The 23,058-nt window shown below is 42.0% G+C and overlaps 1 protein-coding gene across 4 annotated transcripts in view; it reads right to left on the bottom strand.

The window, feature by feature from the left end:
* Positions 1-9,141: 9,141 nt before the first annotated feature.
* Positions 9,142-23,058, bottom strand: part of ABCG5 (ATP binding cassette subfamily G member 5) — a 38,059-nt gene continuing 24,142 nt past the window's right edge. For all 4 annotated transcript variants that reach the window (XM_060412221.1, XM_060412219.1, XM_060412220.1 and 1 more), the window contains 6 exons: positions 22,635-22,848; positions 22,347-22,552; positions 21,249-21,387; positions 14,486-14,671; positions 10,403-10,515; positions 9,142-9,583 (listed from right to left, as the gene is read on the bottom strand). In XM_060412221.1, the coding sequence (XP_060268204.1) occupies positions 9,390-9,583; positions 10,403-10,515; positions 14,486-14,671; positions 21,249-21,387; positions 22,347-22,552; positions 22,635-22,848 (1,052 nt within the window). In that variant the 3' untranslated portion in view covers positions 9,142-9,389. The remainder of the gene's footprint in view (positions 9,584-10,402; positions 10,516-14,485; positions 14,672-21,248; positions 21,388-22,346; positions 22,553-22,634; positions 22,849-23,058) is intronic.

The raw sequence follows: 23,058 nt of genomic DNA, 5'->3' as shown, positions 1-23,058 counted from the left end.
TGAGGAGCAGTTATGATGGTGGAGTAGTAGGACATGAAGCTCCCCTTTTCCCACAAATGCAAAAATACATTTACATGTGGAAGGGTTCTTACAGAATATCTACTGAACACTGGCAGAGCACCTCAGACTGCTGAAAGAGCAAGAAAACCTCCAGGTAACCGGATAGGGAGAAAGATTAAAAGGAAAATGAGAAAGGAATCGGGATGGGACCTGCACCCCTGGGAAGCCCCCTCACCAGCGAGATCTGCCTGGACAGAAGGGGAGCCTCAGAGCCTCAAAGGAGAATGCAGCCGCCAGAGGAGAAGAAAAACTGCATAGATGGTCATGGTGGCAACCCGGAACACTGGTCTGCTGGTGTGGGCAGGGAGGGTATTAGAACTCAGGCTTTCAGGCATCAGACCTGGAGAGAGGACTAAGATTGGCTGTACAGAAACAGCCTGGGAGATGGTGTGACCACAACTGAGGGTGTACATGGAGGAAGCCCAGGCCATCTTAGAGGCCAAGTGTCATTCTCTGGGGGCGAGATCCACCATGGTAGCCTTTTTCTTTGTGCACAGACTCACCGAGGGCAGGACCCCACCCGCACTGGTTCCAGGATTGGTTACAAACCACCACCACCTCCCTTGCAAACTCTAGCAGTGATCATGAACTGCCTCCATGCCCGTTGCATGCTCCAGGGGTACATCTAAGCCACCACCACCACCAAGACCCCCAGGACTGGGCACTGGCTGAAGCATCTGCACACTCCCTATCAAGGTGATAACAACCAGCACATGCTGAGGAAAGACACAACAGGCATCTACACTAAAAACAGCCCTCGTGCCAAATATAGGAAATCCACACAAGCTAGACAAGGACAGGCCAACATATAAATAGCCCTTCTAGACAACAGTAGATAATTGTTTCTTCTAAACTCAGAGTGAAAGAAATACAAGTAAAATGAAGACATAGAGGAACCACTCCCAGATGAAAGACCAAGAGAATTCTCCTGAAAGAATAAATAATGAAACAGGCCTCTGCAGTCTAATAGACACCAATTTCAAAAAGGAGATAATGAAAATACTAAAGGCAGCAAGAGAAAAACAGAAAAAGAGTTACAAGGGAACCCTTATAAGGCTATTAGCTGATTTCTGTACAGAAATATTGCAAGCCAAAATCAAAGCTACAATGAACTATCATCTCACGCTGGTCAGAATGGCCATCATCAAAAAGTCTACAAGCAATAAATGCTGGAGAGGATGTGGAGAAAAGGGAACCCTCTTTCACTGTTGGTGGGAATGCAGATTGATAACAACCACTGTGAAGTACATTATGGAGATTTCTTTAAAAACTAGAATAAAACTACCATATGACCCAGCAATCCCACTACTGGGCATAAACCCTGAGGAAACCATAATTGAAAAAGACACAAGTACCCCAATGTTCATTCCTGCACTATTTATTTACCTAGGACATGGAAGAAATCTCGATGTCTGTGGACAGGTGAATGGTTAATGAAGTTGTGGTACATATACACAATGGAATATTACCTTGCTATGAAAAGGAACACATTTGAGTCAGTTCTAGTGAGGTGGATGAACCTAGAGTCTGTTATACAAAGTGAAGTAAGTTAGAGAAAGGCAAATACTGTATATTAACACATGTATATGGAATCTAGACAAGATAGTACCTATTATTCTACTTGCAGGGCAGCAAAGGAGACTCAGACATAAAGAACAGACTTCTGGATACATTGAGGGAAGGAGAGGGTGGGATAATTTGAGAGAATAGCATTAAAACATATACATTTCATATGTAAAATAGCCAGTGGGAGTTTGATGTATGACACAGGAAACCCAAAGCCCATGCTCTGTGACAACCTAGAGGGATGGGGTGGGGAGGAAAGTGGGAGGAGGGTTCAAGAGGGAAGACACATATGGCTGATTCATGATGATGCATGGCAAAAACCATCACAATATTGTAAAGTAATTATCCTCCAATTAAAAATTTAAAAAATATTGCAGGCCAGAGGGGCATGGAAAGATACATTCAAAATACTGAAAGAGAAAAATCTGTAATCTAGAATACTCTGCTCAGCAAGATTATTATTTAAAATAGAAGGAGAGAAAGAATTTCTCAGACAAGCAAAAACTAAAAGAATACAGCAATACTAAGCCTATCTTAAAGGAAATATTGAAAGGTCTTCTTTAAATAGAAAAGAAGTAAGAATCTGTAGGAAAGAGAAAATCACAGTTGGAAAGTAAATCACTTAAATAATCCAGTACACAGTTTTAAAATTCTGTGAAAGTAATGATAACCACAATGAACAGCAAAAGGATGAACATGAAGATATAAAAGAGGACATCAAAATCATAAAATGTGGGGAAGGAGAATAAGAACATATAGTTTTGTTTTCCCCTAGAATGTGTTTGAGTCTATATGACTACCAGTCCAAAGCAAGTAGATATAGAAAGGGATTAACATACTTGAAGAACGGGGTAGCCACAAATTAGAAACATACAACAGATTCATAAAATACCAAAAAAGAAGAGCACATAAGTATAATACAAAAGAAATAAAAGGAAAAAGGGAAAAGAAGAAATATAGTCAATAATAACAGTTTTAAATGGCAGTAAATACATAGCTTGAATACATATGCATCAATAATTACCTTAAATGCCAATGGACTAAATGCTTCAATCAAATGGCACAGGGTGGCAAACTGAATAAAAAACATGAGCCTACAATATGCTGCCTATAAGAGTCCCACTTTAGGGCAACAAACACACATAGATTCAAAGTGAAGGGATGGGAAAAGACTTCATGCAAATAGAAACGACAAGAAAACAGGGGTCTCAATACTCATATCAAAATAGACTTTAAAACAAGGGCTATAAAGAAGAAGGACACCAGATAATGATAAAAGGATCAGTACAACAAGAGGGTTTTACACTTGTCACCCTAGATGCACCTAATGTAGGAGTACCCTAATACATAAATACTAACAGACATAATGGGAGAAATAGGCATGAATACAATAAGTAGGACACTTCAACACCTCACTCACATCAATGGACAGATCTTCTAGACAGAATAAGTAATAAAGATCTTAAGTGATACAATAGAACAGTTAGACTTCATTGACATTATCAGGATATTACATCCCAAAAAAACCACAGAATATACAATCTTTTCTAGTGCACATGGAACATTCTCTAGGACTGACCACATACTGGGCTTCCCTGGTGGCTCAGCTGGTAAAGAATCTGCCTGCAATGCAGGAGACCTGGTTTCCATTCCTGGGTTGGGAATATCCCCTGGAGAAGGGAAAGGCTACCCACTCCAGTATTCTGGCCACATGCTAGGGCACAAAACAAGCCTCAACAAACTTAAGGGTTTAGAAATTATCTCAGGCATCTTTTCTGACCACAAAAACATAGAACTAGAAATTAGCCACAGAAAAAGAAATGAGAAAAAAAGATTACATGGAGATTAAACAACATGCTACTAAAAAACCAATGGGTCATCAATGAAAGCAATTAAAAAATATCTTGAGACAAATGACAATGAAAACACAGCTATACAAAGTCAATAGGATGCGGCAAAACCAGTTCTGAGACAAATTCATGGTAATACAGGCCTTCCAAAGGAAAAAAAGAAAAATCTCAAGTAACCTAATCTACCATTTAAAAGGATCAAAAAGGAAGAACAAACAAAACCTAAAGTCAGAGGTAGGAAATAATAAAGATCAGAGAGGAAATATCTTAACAAGTAGGGGGAAAAAATCAATAAAACCAACAGCAAGTTCTTTGAAAGGATAAATAAGATGAATACAAATCTGGCCAGGCTCACCAAGATAAAAAGAGAGAGAACCCAAATAAGCACGTTAAGAAATCAAAAAGGAAACATAACAGCTGATTCCACAAAAACAGAAATATGGATCATTGGCACAAAATAGCCCAGAAATAAACCCATACACCTGTGGCAAATTAATCTTGACAAAGGAGGCGTGTGTATATGCTGTCATTTTAGTCCTATCTGACTCTTTGCAACCCTATGGACTGTAGCCCATCAGGCTCCTCTGTCCATGGAATTCTCCAGGCAAGAATACTAGAGTGGGTGCTATGCTCTCCTCCAGGAGAAGCCATACAATGGGAAAAAGTGTCTTCAGCAAGTGGTGTTGAGAAAGTTGGACAACCACATGTAAGTTAATGTAGTTACAATGCACCCTCTCACCATACACACACACATGCACAAATCAAAATGGCTTAAAGACTTAAACATAAGACATGACACCATAAAACTCCTAGAAAAGATCACAGGCAAAACATTCTCTGGCATAAATCATACAAATGTTTTCCTAGGTCAGTCTCCCAAAGCAATAGAAATAAAAACAAAAATAAACAAATGGGACCTAATCAAAGTTACAAGCTTTTGAATAGTAAAAGAAACCACAAACAAAATGAAAAGACAGCCTACAGGATGGGAGAAAAATTTGCAAAAGATGTAACCAACAAGGGCCTAATTTCCAAAATATATAAACAACTCACACAACTGAACAACAAAAAAACAAACTAATCCAAAAAATGGGCAAAAAATATAGACATTTCTCCAAAGAAAAAGTATAGATGGCAAATAGGCACATAAATAGATGCTTAGTTCAGTTCAGTCGCACGGTCGCATCCGACTCTGCGACCCCATGGACTGCAGCACGCCACGCTTCGCTGTTCATCACCAACTCCCAGAGCTTACTCAAACTCAGTTCCATTGAGTCGGTGATGCCATCCAACCATCTCATCATCTGTCGTCCACTTCTCCCACCTTCAGTCTTTCCCAGCATCCAGTCTTTTCAAATGAGTCAGTTGTTTGCATCAGGTGGCGAAAGTATTGGAGATTCAGCTTCAACATCAGCCCTTCCAATGAATATTCAGGACTGATTTCCTTTAGGATGGACTGGTTGGAGATCTCCTTGCAGTCCAAGGGACTCTCAAGAGTTTTCTCCAACACCACAGTTCAAAAGCATCAATTCTTCGGTGCTCAGCTTTCTTTATAGTCCAACTCTCACATCCATACATGACTACTGGAAAAACCATAGCCTTGACTAGATGGACCTTTGTTGGCAAAATAATATCTCTGCTTTTTAATATACTGTCTAGGTTGGTCATAACTTTTCTTCCAAGGAGCAAGCGTCTTTTAATTTCATGGCTGCAGTCACCATCTGCAGTGATTTTGGAGCCCAAAAAAATAAAGTCTGACACTGTTTCCACTGTTTCCCCATCTATTTGCATGAAGTGATGGGACCAGATGCCATTTTAGTTTTCTGAATGTTGAGTTTTAAGCCAACTTTTTCACTCTTCTCTTTCACTTTCATCAAGAAGCTGTTTAGTTCTTCTTCGCTTTCTGCCATAAGTGTGATGTCATCTGCATATCTGAGGTTATTGATATTACTCCTGACAAGCTTGATTCCAGCTTGTGCTTCATCCAGCCCAGCATTTCTCATGATGCACTCTGCTTATAGAGTGACAATATACAGCCTTGACATACTTCTTTCCTGATTTGGAACCCATCTGTTGTTCCATGTCCAGTTCTAACTGTTGCCTCTTGACCTGCACACAGATTTCTCAGGAGGCAGGCAGGTGGTTTGGTATTCCCATCTCTTTTAGAATTTTCCACAGTGTTGTGATCCACACAGTCAAAGGCTTTGGCATAGTCAATAACGCAGAAGTAGATGTTTTTCTGGAACTCTCTTGCTTTTTTGACGATCCAGTGGATGTTGGCAAGTGATCTCTGGTTCCTCTGCCTTTTCTAAAACCAGCTTGAACATCTGGAAGTTCACAGTTCACATATTGCTGAAGCCTGACTTGGAGAATTTTGAGCATTACTTTACTAGCGTGTGAGATGAGTGCAGTTGTGCAGTAGTTTGAGTGTTCTTTGGCAGTGCCTTTCTTTGGGATTGGAATTAAAACTGACCTTTTCCAGTCCTGTGGCCACTGCTGAGTTTTCCAAATTTGCTGGCATATTGAGTGCAGCACTTTCACAGCATCATCTTTTAGGATTTGAGAGAGCTCAACTGGAATTCCATCACCTCCACTAGCTTTGTTCATAGTGATGCTTCCTAAGGCCCATTTGACTTCACATTCCAGGATGTCTGGCTCTAGGTGAGCAATCACACCATTGTGATTATATCTGGGTCATGAAGATCTTTTCTGTACAGTTCTTCTGTGTAATCTTGCTACCTCTTCTTAATATCTTCTGCTTCTGTTAGGTGCATACCAATTCTGTCCTTTAGTGAGCCCATCTTTGCATGAAATATTCCCTTGATGTATCTAATTTTCTTGAAGAGATCTCTAGTCTTTCTCATTCTATTGTTTTCCTCTATTTCTTTGCACTGATCACTGAGGAAAGCTTTCTTATCTCTCCTTGCTATTGTTTTGAACTCTGCATTCAAATGGGTCTATCTGTCCTTTTCTCCTTTGCTTTTCACTTCTCTTTTTCACAGCTATTTGTAAGATGCTCCATATTACAAATAATAGATGTTCAGTACTGCTAATTTTTAGAGAAATGCAAATAAAAACAATGAAGTAACATTTCACACTGATCAGAATAACCATCATTAAAAAGTCTACAAATAACAAATGCTGGAGAGGGTGTGGAGACAAGGGAACCTTCCTACACCGTTGGTGGGAATGTAAGTTGGTGCAGCCATTGTGGAGAACAGCATGGAGGTTCCTTAGAAAACTAAAAACAGAATTCCCATATGATTCAGCAGTCCCATCCCTGAGCATATACCCAGACAAAACTATGATTAGGAAGATACATGCACCATATCTAATATATATGTATATACACACACACACAACTGAATCACTTTGCTTTACAACAGAAACTAACAACATTGTAAGTCAACTATACTTCAGTCAAAAAAAAAATTTGGCTCCCTGGTAGGCCAGTGGTTAAGAATTTGCTGAACAATGCAAGGGACACAGGTTCCAGATCCTACACGCTGCAGAGCAACTAAACCTGTGTGCCACAGCTACTGAGCCCACGTGCCCTGCAGCCCCTGCTCTGCAAAGACAAGCCTGCACACCACAATGAAGAGCAGCCCCTGCTCACCACAACTGGAGAAGGCCCGTGTGCAGCAACGAAGACCCACCCCGGCCAAAAAATGAAACAAATCTTTTTTTAAAAAAGAAAATACATTCCTGAATCCCCACAGCCCGAGATCCTCAATCAGTGGGTCTGGAATGCAGCTTAGTAATCTGCATTTTTCATCAGTACCTCTGGTGATTCTGACATACTTAAGAGTACAACTTTTTGAAGAACAGACAAATTTAAGGAAATATTCTATCAATAAGCAGGCCAAAACTATGAGTTGGTAATAACCAAGATCATTTCCAAGGTGGGATAGCCTTTAAGATGCCTTCTAACTTCTGGAGACGTATCGCTAGCCAAGTTCAGTTGGAGTAAGCATAACTGCTGTCATTAAACAGGAAAGTAAGTTATCCCATGTTCTTCCATTTCCGCTATAAAATATGTTAACTTTATTATGCTATGCACCCAGCTTTAAATAAGCATTTACTAACTTTAAGAACACAAAGATTGACAAGCGGTATCAGAGAGGATAGCAAACTACCCTGTTATAGCAATGAAATGTAAGTTCCTAAACTAGTGACAGTCGGTGCATGTGGTTCCAGTCCTCTGGAAAACAGAATTGTCACCATGTCTCCAAGGAGACGGTCATAGAAACAGACAGGCGCCTTTCCTGAGTGCTGCAAAGAGCTCCCTTTAACGCCGAATGTTATGATCTCAGAAATATTACTGACTTGGTGGAAGCAGGATTTTGTATTATTTGATTTTCTTACACATCACTGTCCATTTTTAACTTGACAAACTGTCACGTGTTGAAAAGTCATTGTGTTTTTCTGAGATAGTATCACTAACATTTAATAGCTTGAAGTCACATGCTATGTCAGTTTTCCAAATGTTTCTGCGCTAGAATGAAATTCCATCTGCATATGAATAGTAGAAAAATGTTTCCACTTAGATTGTGCACCCATATCTTTAGTAAGTTGAAATCAGTGATTTCAAAAGAGGTTCCTGTGGGACTCTCTTTGAACTGCTTTAATAGATTATCATCTCTAGAACTGTCTATAACTGGTGTGACATATATAATCTGTAAGGCATTATGTAACTATTATACCATAATCATCAGTGTCAAAGACCTTTTATAAAAATTGACAATACTATTTTGGTAATTTACCAATGTCTCCAGATTCTTGAATACTGTTCTGAGAAATGGAATTGTACCATGGTTTCCTTAATATAATGATCTTTCTCACTATAATGTGAGATATTTCAAATACTATAATTTATCATTCTTTACAAGTTAGGTTACAATAACTGAAGAAGTTCGTGTACTCTGTAAGATAGTCTCATTCAAAGTTACCATGGTAACATAGAGACAGTTTCATTTCAGACTTGTACATGAATTACTTGAAGATCAGAAAGATAATCCATCAGTTAGTCCAGAACCCACTTTTAATAATCTATATACATCATTTGATCCTTAAAAATATGTATTGATCAGCATTCTTTTAATTCAAGAACATGAATCCCTAGCATGTAACTCTGCTCTTCTTAGTGTAAATGTCATGTCAGTTGAGCATCTTTTCTATGTGGACTTTAAATAACAGCTGCTCTCTAACCTTAAAAAGGTCATTTCTCAGTTCATGCATACACTTTATCTAGTAACATTTAATTTGTAAGTAAACTAAGTTGACAGTGAAAAACAGCGAACTATTTTTGTCTAGTGTGCTGTTTTCAGTTCAGCCCATTCCTGCCGTTTTTCATTTTTAATCCTCCATAAAGTCAGCAGATGCTCTGTGTCAGGGGTCTTCACTCACTGTCTATCCAACATCCTCTCCATGTGACTAGGTAACTTATCTGGACTTGGACACATAAATATGGGTTTTGAAATGATAGTGAAACCATTCTTACCCAATTCTGTGTGATGCTTTGCTTCAGTGAAACAACTCTTTTTCTGTTACTTACAGCTGATAATATTCAAATATTTTCTTTTTTACCAAGCCCTTTATCAAATATAAGCATAATCTTTGACCTATTTTTTTCTGTCTAGAACAAAGACAAATAGTCACACTAGTCTCCCATAACTTTATGAATTATTATTTACATCTTTGAACTTGCTCCATCACAATTTCCAAATAACACATGTCCCTCCAAGTTGGAATAGCATTCCAGGCCTGCATGGATCCAGTGGGCACAGATGGCATTCTTAATGGTTAAAAGACTTAAATGTACTACTGAGAATCATGTGGCATTCTTACTTCAGAAATTCAAAGCAGTCATGTATATCTAGGAGCTTAAGTTCCATTTTGTAGCAGTGTCCTTTACTATCTGCTAATGAGATAATCCCTTATTTTAAAAACAATTATTCCTAGTATGACAAGAGCTGGGATAAATGAATACAAAATGAGAAAGTTTGCTGTGAATCTGGATGTTGCACCTGGGCAGTTTCTCTCAATGAACTGAGCTCCTTGAGTGATGGTACACATTGGGTTAGTTGACACAGAAGCATTTGAGTTGCCTGCCAGGGAAAAGATCGACAGTGTCAGATATGGTACTTCCAAGATAATTTAATCCATATATGTTTACCAAATGCCCACTAAATGCTTAGTATTCTGCTAAGTACCCTTCTTCATAAAGATACACAGGACTTTTTAGAGAGCCCAGAATTCATTATTAGATGAAGCAATAGTGAGTGTTCGGAGCCTTGAAGATGGAAATGTGCTTGTTCCCGTTTTGGGTATATATCCATTACCCAAATGAATGAATAGTACTGATAAAAATTATGATCACTTAGCACTGAGTATCCCAAGGTTACTAATGTTATCACCTAGAGAGATTTAAAACAACTATGACATTCTGTCTTGTTCTTTTGTTGACTTCACAGAGTGGCCTGGGATTTCCAATGGCTAGGAGGGCCTTGCTGTACTCCCACTGCCCTGTCGCAGGACTAGGGAACACTTGTGCCAAATATGGCTTCACTCAGCTACATACTCCGTACATTTGGGGGGACAGGAAGCCACTGCAGCGTGTTTCAACCTGTTCAGTAGGTACAGAAACTGATTCCATCCAGAATATATTAGAGTTTACTTCAGTGTATGTTAAATCTGTCATTTTCTAAAAACATCAGAATGCCCCTAAGCTGCTGGCCTTTGACAAGTGATTAGCTTGATGAATGCTTACTATTTTAAAAATCAGAGAAAATGTTAGGCTCTTCAAAACAAAGTTTTAAATCTATTTTACATTTTACAATAGTTTTTTACTTAAAAAATACATTTCCCTCAAGAACTTGTGTTTTCAAATGAATATATAAAAATAAATTCCAAAATAGAATACTTACCACAAGTGAAATTCTGTCCATAGAACTCATTGACTACGAGAATCTCAGAGCAATATTTTTGGAATGTAAAATAGCCAAGGATTTTAAAAGGAATGGGCATTTCTTGTATGTTTCTTAAGAAAAAGCAAAAAGAAAGAAAGAAAAACTTCAGTAGGCTTTGGTAACAGTCCTACCAAATGAAAAGAAAGGCAACGCTTATATTTCCCAAAAGGAATGTACATAGGTTTTCGACTCTCATGATAAAAATTATGCTTACTACAAAAAGTTCAAACAACACTGAGAAGTATAGAGAAATACCACTGCCCAGAAATAACTGCTGTTAACATTTTAGTGATATATGTAATACATATAGTTATGACATTTTACGTAAATGGAATCAAACTACTCATCCTCTTTCCTAACCGGCTTTTTCAAACAAACGTGTATCTCAGATAGCCTTTCAAGTCAGTAAGTATAGCACTGCATCATTTTAAATCACAGCTTGCTGGTCCACTATAGAAGAAACCTTAATGTAACACACCCCTGACGATGGACTGGTATTTAATTTTATTGTTAGGCACCATTGATATAAACATAAAAGAAAATAACGTTAACGCATCACATTAGAGGAGGAGGTTTGTGATTAAATAGACTTGAACATGCTTGAGTATGAAGTGAGAACTGGACTGTAACACAAGGGATGGGGAGAACCAGCAGACACTCATTGTGAAACCTGTTTCAGGAGAAACCTCATGCCGGCCTTGTGCCCTTCTCGGTTCACTGTGTAGCTTCTATCAATCAATAAACATGCATTAAATTCTTTCTGTTTGCAAGGCACTAATTCAGGGTGCTTAAGGAATTCAAAAGTAGTACCCTACCCTTAAGGACTCATAATGGAGTTGGGAGACATAGATTATATATCCTTAAGACTATAAAAATACACAGTGGTGAACCATTTGTGCTTAGAAAGTATAGAAAAACAGTACCAAGTGTCATACCACGACATTCTTGTATTATTTACGGTTTCACCACGTGATCCCCAAACTCCATGACTTTCAGTTATTCACAGTGTTCTGAGGTATGAAATTGACTTAGCCACACTGAGAGGCAGCTAATTGGAAAAGGCAGATGGGAGTCTTGGGAAGGGGAAGAACACTAGGACGGCAGACCAGTATGAGCACAGGCCTGTGCGGCTGGATGGGCCAGAAAGGCTTGAGCGTAGGGTCTGATCTGGGAGCAATGGGAGGTGAGTTGAGAATGGCAGCTTGACTAGCTGTTTTCAGGGCCTTGTAGGGGCTTGCCATTGAAGCACCATGAAAACGATCACATGTCAATCAGTGTTTTAAGAGTATTAATGTGGCACCAGCAAGTAGGATGGACCAGAGTAAGGACAGAGGAGGAACAGCAATAAAGGGAGCAGGCTACAGCAGCAGTGCAAGGGTGAGATGACAAAGGCCTGGGGCAGGATGGTGGCCAGGAGCAGACGGCTGCCCAGCTGGCTGGAGGGTGACGAGGTAGGAACTGTGTCTTTGTCCCGTACTGCACCCCACAGGGCAAACACAAAGGCCCCACGTGCATTTGTGATTTGACAGCGGGGAAGAAAACCAATGTGATCTGGTCACTGATCCAGTGTACAGGTAAGTCCAAGAAGAGAGTAGTCATTCATTTATTTTGTGAATTTGTTTTGTGAAGTCGCTCAGTCGTGTTCGACTCTTAGTGACCCCATGGACTGCAGCCCACCAGGCTCCTCCCTCCATGGGATTCTCCAGGCAAGAATACTGGAGTGGGTTGCTATTTCCTTCTCCAGGGGATCTTTCCGACCCAGGGAACGAACCTGGGTCTCCCGCATTGCAGGCAGACGCTTTAACCTCTGAGCCACCAGGGAAGCCCTCAGTCCAAATATTTTTTGCAAACCTAATTGGTTAAGGCCTTGGGCCAGCCACTGAGAGAAGCTGTAATGCTTCTCTCAAGATGCTGACAGTCTATCTAAGGAAGACTGCAACAGGAGCAGTGAGACCTAACAAAGGGGCCTGTCAGAGACAGCTTGTCCTGCCAAGGCAATGGCAGGCAGGCTTTATGCAGGCACAGAGGGGGATGAATTGATCAGTGAAAGACACAGGAGGAAAACCGGGCAGTGACACAGAAATCCTCACAATACATCCAAGAGGGAGGAAACACAGACCCAAATTTATTGACGTGGGACCTTCCACAAGGGGGAGAAAAGCATGCATACCTTACCCTTTCACAACAGTATGAGCTTATTTAAAGATTACATAAAAGTCTAGCAAAATACACAACAAAATTTAACTCTGGGATGTGATACTTCAGGTAAATAACTTACTTAATATGTTTCTACATTGTGTATATTTTTTCCCCAAAGAACCTGCATTCTTTTGTAAGGAGAAAGAACAAAGCTATTTCCACTTGAGTTTAAAGGAAGACGGACCCAAAAGTGCAAATGTTGTAGGCAGTCAGTCAGGAAAGGTGAGTTGAAGGAAAAATATAAACCCGATGACTGCGACGTTGATGTGGCCTTCAGGAGTAGTTTCACCCCAGTGATGGGAATTGAACCAGGTGAAGCCTTGGGATACTGAGGTTTTACAAAGAACCCAAGAGCATTTTGGTAATGTTGGCCACTGCCTCCCTCTTAAGAACAACCAATCCCTTCTTCCTATAAACCAAACATAACGATTCAAATAAGAAAGAGGAAATGCTGCTGAAGGTTGGGTCTGTAACCTGCAGGCTTGATTTCATGCCTCTGGGGTGACTGGATCCTGTGCGTTTTTCATAGACGCAAACAAGCCACTTCAGCCACATAGGCAAATACAATGTGATGGTATCACTGTACAAAAATATCTCCTTGACTGCCCAAAACCTAGTTCACTTTGCTTAATAATATCTCACCTTTTATAAGTCACTACAGTTCATGAAGTGTTTCCACACTGATGACCTCATTCTAGTCTCATGTTCCCTTGAGACAGAGGGGGCTGAGATCATTATCTCCATCTTATAAATGAAACTAATTAAGATGGAAAAGCGACTTGCCAATGGTCACTTGGCAGCTGAGTGGTAGGAGGAAGACTCTGACTTCAGGGAGCCACATGCTTCCTGAGAGGCTCCTCACAGTGTGAGCAGAACAAAGTCAAGTCTGAGCTTAGTTTTCTTACCTGAACATCGATTGTTCTGAGTTAAATAAGTAAACAAAGAAATATGATTACATGTAATAGCTGCTCAGTAGCTTATTTGACTGGTTTTTAAGTGAAAGAAATAGCCATCTTCACATTTTCTCAGGGACCCATAGTTTGCTTACTGGATCCAACTCACATCACCCACCAGGAACCACTTTCACCCTCCTAAAATTTTCCACCCTTCTTGCTACTACTTTTTAAAAATATATGTATGTGTGCATGTGTATTTTTTTCTTGGTTATAAAATAATGCTTGTCCATTATAGAAAGTTCACAAAATAGAGGAAAATACAAAGAAAAAAATGAATGTCACCCAGAGATAATACTGTTAACATTTGGTGCATGTCCTTCTGGTCCTGATACTTTCTTCAGCAGTCTCTTACCTTCTCTTACCTCTTTTCTTATCTGACTATTCTAACTTCCTTGAAATACCCAGGAATTGAGAGCTGGAATAGAAACTCAACAGTGCGAGGGGAAGAAATGGACTAAATGCATACTGCTGCTGCTCAGTCGCTTCAGTCGTGTCCGACTCTGTGCGACCCCATAGACGGCAGCCCACCAGGCTCCCCCGTCCCTGGGATTCTCCATGCATGCTAGTTAGCCTGTAGTAGGCTGTGCTTCTGGACGATAGCTTGGCTTTTCTCCTTTTGCTGTAATGGCTTATGACATATGAATCATATTGATAACATACCTAAATCATCATTTCCTGAATCTCACTATGAAGACCTTTTATTGAATAAACTGTAAACAGTTCAGAGTCTGAGCAATACTGATTAGTAAGCACTATAAACACTTTGGACTGTGAGGTGATAAGAGTATCACCACGCTCCTCTGGAATGCCTTACAATCATCATCCTTAGGTGATCATTAACATCAAACCACACCAGCCTAAACCTGTTGGTATTGTTAGATCTTACCTCACGAAGCCAGAGCCCATAAGCACCCCAGCAATGGAGAGCAGGGCCACCACGCTGTTGACCACATTTGGGTTTTGGATCACGCCAAGCAGCACAAGGCTCAGAAATTCACCAATTAAGTGGGGGGCCAAGAGAGCAACAGAGAAATATGCAAATCTGGCAGCCTCGGGGTATAAGGCCAGAGTCCTAGAAAAACATAAGGTCTTTAGTTCCTCTCCAAGGGTTAACATATAAGAAAAACTGCACAGTTGCCTTCTAGGAATAAATCCATGGTAGTTAATAAGTGGGAAGAGTCAGCAAGGCAAGCCAAACCCCTCCTTTGAAAGGCCTTTTTGGAACAGGGCCATTTGAGGCCATTTTGTCCTGCGTACTGTACTGTTGGCCCCAAGTCAACTGAGCCCCCTTTCCTGTTTTACAGCTCCTCAGCTCTCCCAGAAAAATACCAACACTTAGAGGATGGTCACAATTCGCTGCAGTGAGTACGGCTGAGGTGTCCAGGCTTCTCCATAAGCAGCCACATTCTGCCTGGCCCATGCTGCTCCCACCCTAATGCCAAGGACTCACAAAACCTGGTTCTCAGCCCCTCCTCTGGGCACCTCATTCCTATATCCTGGGGTTATTGCCAGTACATTCTTGTCTTATTCTACCAAACCCTTCCACTGATTTGACCTTCATGTTCTTGTAAACAAGCTACGCTTATAACCCCTTATATTCCTTTCACCAAATAACATTTCCCTGGTGATAGCATGTGCTCAACAGCCCTCAGACACGGCTGCTCTTTCTTCCATTTGTAGAGTAAGGAGGAGGAGTTAGCATGTCTTAACATCCCTATGCCCCAACCAGTAACGCTGAAGAAGCTGAGGTTGAACAGTTCTATGAAGACCTACAAGACCTTTTAGAACTAACACCCAAAAAAAGATATCCTTTTCATTATAGGGGACTGGAATGCCAAAGTAGGAAGTCAAGACACACTTGGCTGCTGCTGCTGCTAAGTCACTTCAGTCGTGTCCAACTCTGTGAGACCCCTTAGACAGAAGCCCACCAGGCTCCTCAACTCATGGGATTTTCCACTTGGAGTAACAGGCAAATTTAGCCTTGGAGTATGGAATAAAGCAGGGCAAAGGCTAATAGAGTTTTGCCAAGAAAACGCACTGGTCATAACAAACACTCTCTTCCAACAACACAAGAGAAGACTCTACACATGGACATCACCAGATGGTCAACACTGAAATCATATTGATTATATTCTTTGTAGCCAAAGATGGAGAAGCTCTATACAGTCAGCAAAAGCAAGACCGGGAGCTGACTGTGGCTCAGATCATGAACTCCTTATTGCAGAATTCAGACTTAAATGGAAGAAAGTGGGGGAAACCACTAGACCATTCAGGAATGACCTGAATGAATCAAATCCCTTATGATTATACAGTGGAAGTGAGGAATAGATTTAAGGGACTAGATCTGATAGAGTGACTGATGAACTATGGACAGAGGTTCGTGACATTGTACAGGAGACAGGGATCAAGACCATCCCATGGAAAAGAAATGCAAAAAAGCAAAATGGCTGTCTGAGGAGGTCTTACAAATAACTGTTAAAGGAGAAGTGAAAAACAAAGGAGAAAAGGAAAGATATAAGCATCTGAATGCAGAGTTCCAAAGAATAGCAAGAAGAGATAAGAAAGCCTTCCTCAGCGATCAATGCAAAGAAATAGAGGAAAACAACAGAATGGGAAAGACTAGAGGTCTCCTCAAGAAAATTAGAGATACCAAGGAAACATTTCATGCAAAGATGGGCTCAATAAAGGACAGAAATGGTATGGATCTAACAGAAGCAGAAGATATTAAGAAGAGGTGGCAAGAATACACATAAGAATGGTACAAAAAAGAGCTTCACAACCCAGATAATCACGGTGGTGTGATCACTCACCTAGAGCCAGACATCCTGGAATGTGAAGTCAAGTGGGCCTTAGAAAGCATCACTATGAACAAAGCTAGTGGAGGTGATGGAATTCCAGTTGAGCTATTTCAAATCCTAAAAGATGCTGCTGTGAAAGTGCTGCACTTAATATGCCAGCAAATTTGGAAAACTCAGCAGTGGCCACAGGACTGGAAAAGGTCAGTTTTCATTCCAATCCCAAAGAAAGGCAATGCCAAAGAATGCTCAAACTACCGCACAATTGCACTCATCTCACATGCTAGTAAAGTAATGCTCAAAATTCTCTGAGCCAGGCTTCAGCAGTACATGAACCATGAACTTCCAGATGTTCAAGCTGGTTTTAGAAAAGGCAGAGGAACCAGAGATCAAATTGCCAACATCCGCTGAATCATGGAAAAAGCAAGAGAGTTCCAGAAAAACATCTACTTCTGCTTCATTGACTATGCCAAAGTCTTTGACTGTGTGGATCACAATAAACTGTGGAAAATTCTTCAAGAGATGGGAAACCCAGACCACCTGAGCTGCCTCTTGAGAAACCTATATGCAGGTCAGGAAGCAACAGTTAGAACTGGACATGGAACAAGAGACTGGTTCCAAATAGGAAAAGGAGTATGTCAAGGCTGTATACTGTCACCCTGCTTATTTAACTTATATGCAGAGTACATCATGAGAAATGCTGGGCTGGAAGAAGCACAGGCTGGAATCAAGATTGCCAGGAGAAACATCAATAACCTCAGATATGCAGATGACACCACCCTTATGGCAGAAAGTGAAGAGGAACTAAAAAGCCTCTTGTTGAAAGTGAAAGAGGAGAGTGAAAAAGTTGGCTTAAAGCTCAACATTCAGAAAACGAAGATCATGGCACCTGGTCCCATCACTTCATGGGAAATAGATGGGGAAACAGTGGAAACAGTGACAGACTTTATTTTGGGGGCTCAAAATCACTGCAGATGGTGACTGCAGCCATGTAATTAAAAGATGCTTGCTCCTTGGAAGAAAAGTTATGAACAACCTAGATAGTATATTGAAAAGCAGAGATATTACTTTCCCAACAAAGGTCCATCTAGTCAAGGCTATGGTTTTTCCAGTGGTCATGTATGGATGTGAGAGTTGGACTGTGAAGAAAGCTTAGTGCCGAAGAATTGATGCTTTTGAATTGTGGTGTTGGAGAAGACTCTTGAGAGTCCCTTGGACAGCAAGGAGATCCAACCAGTCCATCCTAAAGGAGATCAGTCCTGGGTTTTCCTTGGAAGGACTGATGCTGAAACTGAAACTCAATACTTTGGCCACCTCATGCGAAGAGTTGACTCATTGGAAAAGACCCTGATGCTGGGAGGGGTTGGGGGCAGGAGGAGAAGGGGACGACAGAGGATGAGATGGCTGGATGGCATCACTGACTTGATGGACATGAGTTTAGGCGAACTCGGAGAGTTGGTGATGGACAGGGAGGCCTGGTGTGCTGTGATTCATGGGGTCGCAAAGAGTCAGACACGACTGAGCAACTGAACTGAACATCCACACCTCCCTACCACTCTTCAAGGTCATCTGCCTTTCCTCCTGTCCAAATCATGAAATTTGCTTATACTATCACTTTTATGCCCCTTTTAAGGCACTGCCTCACCTTTCATGCTTTCATAGCTTCTGGATCAGGGTCAGTTTTGCACTCCTGTCCATTATTATTATCCTCAAGGTCTTTAATCTTAATAATTCATCAACATCAGTGCCTCCTAATTACATAACCTGATCAATTCCATTGACTCCACACACTTAATCTTGATCACTCACCAGGTCTTGTATTTAAATGTTACTTGTTACTTAAAACTGTTCTATGTTAACCTGATTTCCCTGTTTCTGGTCTAATCTGGAAACTTGATCTGTGAACTATCCAATTTTTCTATAGTTTCATCTACTCTCAATCTAGTGGTTTTTCTCAATGGTCTTACTTAACATGTCATAAAATAACCATTCCTTGAGTCTGCTAACCTTCTAAGCAACTTCCCCCTCTTCATTCTATCCTATACCAGCAAGCTTCTCAAACAGCATCTCCTTCCATCTCACTCCTTTTTCTCTTGTAAACCTGCCTTGCACCCCCACCACTCTGCTAAAGCTCTTTTAAGGAAGAGCACCAACACCTCCTTAATCTTATGATACAGCCCCTTGAACATCTGCAGCACTGTCAGATTTATTATATGCCCTTGAAACTCTCTCCTCTCTTGGTGTCTCTGATGCTACCTGATCCTGCTTCTCCTTCCACCTCTGACCACCTCTCTGCCTCTCTCACTGAGTCACTTGCCTCTTCCCACTCTGAATGTTCTTAAGATATTATACTGACTGCTTCCTCCCTTTCTAACATTCTCTCCTAAAGAATCCATTTCCAGGTCTTGACTCTTACTCCTCTCGCCTTTTTTTTTCCTACACCAACCTGTCACCCAGACCTCAGACTGACATCTCCAGTTGGGTGTCCTGTAGCATCTCAGATGTAGCAGTGTGTTAAAAACCAGATCAATTCTCTTTCCTGGCAAACTCGATAAGGAGGTTGTCACCTTCCCATGGTCCCAGGCTGAAAATGCGGCTAAAATGCAGGCATCATCTATGATTTTATTTCCCCCCCAACAAATCCATTTCATTTGAGTTCATTCAATTCTACTTTCCCAACATCTCAAAGTGATCCGCCCCCACTTTCCATTGCCACTGATACTCTCCTTACCAGGGCCTCTGCCTTCCCAGACAGTTGCCACGGCTCCTCACTGGGCTGGCCAGTGCTGCTGCCCTAGCTCCAATCTGCAACCAAAGTGATGTGGACCTCAGCCTCCTGAGTCAACCAGATGTGAGTCACTCCCTGAGGTCTGAAATCCTCCACTATGTCCCAGTATCTCATCCGCCTCAGCCCCTCGCCTGGCATCCAGCACCCCGCCAGCAGGCTCCAGGGCCATCAGTCATATTTTCCACTACTCCTTCCAACTCTCCTTTGCCCACAGCACAGCTGAACCATTTCTCTGAAAAGGTCTCATGTGTTTTTGCTTCTAAACTTATGCTCCTTCTCTCTCTTCCCCTGGAATACCCTTGCTCCTTTTCCATCTGTTCAAATGTTGCTCATCTCTCAAGTTCTCCTTTATAAAGCCTCCAAGAGGCCCTCTCCTTGCCCAACCAAATGGACCCTTGGTCTCCTTTGGGTAATTCCCTAGGATAATGATGGGGAAGAGACATATCCCATTGGTGCCTCAGCTTCCTCATCTTCAAACAAGAATAATGAATAATGCCATCTTTACAGAATGGTGACCAGGATTACATGAAATGATATATTTAAACTTCTTAGTGCCTGACATAAAAGCAAGCACTAAATGTGTTAGTCATTATTATTGTCATTATATGCCTCAACACAGTGGTTTTTTATAATAATAATAATATTTTATTAACATTGCTTATATTAATCTTACGCTTTCTTGAATTAAAGTCATGTGGAGATTTGCGTATGTCCACAATCCATCATCTGAAACACTTTAGGGGCAGATGTGTTTTGGAATGCGGCAATTTACAGATTTGCGGAAGGTGTCATACTGCATAGACCATGCTTGCCAAAGTGAGGTTCAGGATTTCACCTGCATTCAAGCACATTAGTATTTCCACGAAACAGAAGGGTTACTGTTAGGAAAGTACAAAGAACCTCATGTTGGTTCCGATCAGATTTTGCTGCTGAGTGAGTTCAGGTATGATATGCTGCTAAGAGTCAGAAAAAACTCCAGCTTTCAGTCCCCACAGAGAGTCAGACGTGACTGAGGACGCACACGTGGGTTGGGCCTGTAGTTTACATCACAGATCAGAGATTCAGCATGTTCCTGAGTGTCAGAGGATAAAGAGGCTTCCTCAGGAACAGCAAGGAGGGCCACGCGGTCCCTGGTACACCCTCGGCTGTGAGAGGACACCCTCCTGCTCACCAGAACAAGCAGCGTTGCCTCTGTCACTCCCCAGGTTGACACCGACATCTAAGAGCCTGCAGCAAGCCTTTCCAAGTCCTCACCTTAGAGCTCAAGCTAACCATGCTGTTGCTTACCCTCTGCCTGCATTTCACTCGATTCGTAATAATTATTCACATGGCATATCATGGGTCTCTCTGCTAGTAGGAGCACAGCACAGGAATTCAGCGGCCTGAAGACAGTGTCTCCAGGACCGCCTGAAGCCCTCTCTTGGGATGACAAGCTGGGCGCCTCTCACTGCTGGAGTCACAGAATACCACATGATTCCCCCATCTTAGGGGAAAGCCACAGGGATTAAGGAGGATATATCTCTCTGTCACACCAAATCAACAAATGACTCTCTTCATACTTTCGGATTATATCTGTTAAAAGTTCTATGAAATAAAAAGCATCATCTACAAACCATCCATCAAAAGCATCAGGGATGCTTCATGGTTTTTCAAAGCCTTCTTCCCATAGTCACTCTTGATTCCTCAAGCCCCCATCACCTCCAACCAACTGCGATGCCCCAGGTCGGTCATTGAAACCTCAGGCAGCACTGCTGCTCCAGCTCACAGCAGCCTGGGCGGCCTGGTCCCAGCTACTCCTGAGCCCTCTGCTTGGGTCAGTGAATGTGTGACAGGCTATTCCCTGGTATGTGTAGCCTTACTGGTCTGCTCTCAGATCCCATGTGGCCCCCAGAGGAGTTCTTGTATTTGCCCTGAAAGATGGAACGTTGTACAAGACTTTAGTGGGCAAAGACAGACCCTGCAGAGTGGAGAGCGGTTTATCCTTGGCCTCTTGGTCCACTGGTCCCACTGGCCATGGGAGGCATGACCTGGGAGAACTGAAGGCCTCTGGACAGCCTCTTCCTTACCAGTAGCACACACCGCAGCATATGAGGGTGGCGAAGACGCTGAAGGGGAGCACGTGCAGCATGTAGGCCAGCAGCATCTGCCACTTGTGGTACAGGCCATCCTGGCTCTCCTGGTCACTGACAGCACGCAGCACAGGAACTGGGCACAGAAGGCAGGTTTCAGAAGAGCCGGTCACCACACAGCTGGTGGGGCAGGGGTGGAAGGGCAGGGGGTGGTGCTAGCCTAGGCTGAACTTGAGGTCTATCAGCACTGGGTACCACCTGGAGCCCCCCAGTGATGGAGAGAAGGGACTGCCATCCATAGAACTATGGACACCCCTCCCCACCGGAAACATACATTCTACCTGAACTATAGTAGGACTACAGTAAGATCATTTATTTCCATGTCTCTAAAGTGGAGGAGGGGTGTCACCAATTCAAGAATACACATGCAAAAGAGACACAAACGAGTGGCGTGAGGCCCTGTGTCCTCTTTTTGTGCAGGGCCTTAGCACTGAACATCAGGCTAGGTATTGCTTCTGGACTCCCACTGAGTTTGAAAACCATATGCTGGCTGTCCTAAATAAGGCTCCATAAAGAACGTTAACAGAGCAAAGTTGGCCAGGCATCCGGGCCCCAGTGAGCTGCGCCTCCTCATGGCTAAGATAGGATACCAGGGCTGATCTTCTAAAACCACCACCATCAGCTGCCCCATCAGCTCCTCATAACTTCCTGTTTCACCTGGATCCTCAGAAAGCCTCAAGGAGATCCATGTGGTGACCTAATTCTCACTGCTGCTGCTGCTAAGTTGCCTCAGTCGTATCCAACTCTGTGCGACCCCATAGATGGCAGCCCACCAGGCTCCCCCGTCCCTGGGATTCTCCAGGCAAGAATACTGGAGTGGGGTGCCACTGCCTTCTCCGAATTCTCACTGAGGTGTTAGCAATTCACAAGTTACCTTTTCCCAGAGAAAGAATCTGGAGAGGGCCAGGTTGGCTCAGAGGAATACCCTTATATTGGTGCCGTCTCGCGAAGTGTCAGCTGGAGAAACGAGATATTCAGGGAGAGAGAAGCCCCTACCCTCACTCTGGGGGCACACCTCCTGGGCAAGGCACTCACACAGGGTCACAGCGTTGAGCATGCCTGTGTATGGCATGGCACCCACAAACTGGTACAGGAGACCCACACGATCCTGGATGGCACCCTTCAGCACATCCTTCCCGAGTCGTAGAAGAAAGAAAATGACGAACAGACCCATGATCAGATTCTGAGTGAGACGCATCGTCACCGCCAGCTTATTTCTCAGTAAGTTTCTCATCACTCTCCTAAAAGCCAAACAACCCCATTTCAATTGCTTTTCTTTTATGGGTGGATGTCTATCCATCTAAAATGGGGTGAGGCTCTTACCTCAAGAGAACACACAGTTTAGAAAGGGCTCCAGGAGAATCTCTGGTTTTGAAAGGAATCTTTGGTAACGTTTTCAGATGCTTTGTTCTTTCAATAGCCTCCAAGGTTTTGTGATACATTGCTGATTCTTTGTAGGCAAATTCAATCATCTGGACTCTCTTGTAGGTTTCTATTTCTCGTTCTTTGCTTTGGGTATCCACTGATGTCAGGTCCACTGAAATTTTTTTGCCACACAAAAAACACATGTGCTTTTAAATGCATATATATACACATAATGGCTAATATATGTTTCATCATTGATTTAGGAGTTCTAGCCATAATACTTCATCTCATCAAAATAATACCTGTTATTAATGCCAACCTATAAAAATCTTTTTCAGTATTTTAAAGCTATCAGTAGGGCCATGAGGATCCCCATAAGCCT

The sequence above is a fragment of the Ovis aries genome, chromosome 3 (assembly GCF_016772045.2).
Source record: "Ovis aries strain OAR_USU_Benz2616 breed Rambouillet chromosome 3, ARS-UI_Ramb_v3.0, whole genome shotgun sequence".
In the NCBI taxonomy this organism is placed as follows: domain Eukaryota; kingdom Metazoa; phylum Chordata; class Mammalia; order Artiodactyla; family Bovidae; genus Ovis; species Ovis aries.
Note: the sequence above shows the minus strand (reverse complement) of the source record. Positions and strands in the feature narration are given on the sequence as shown.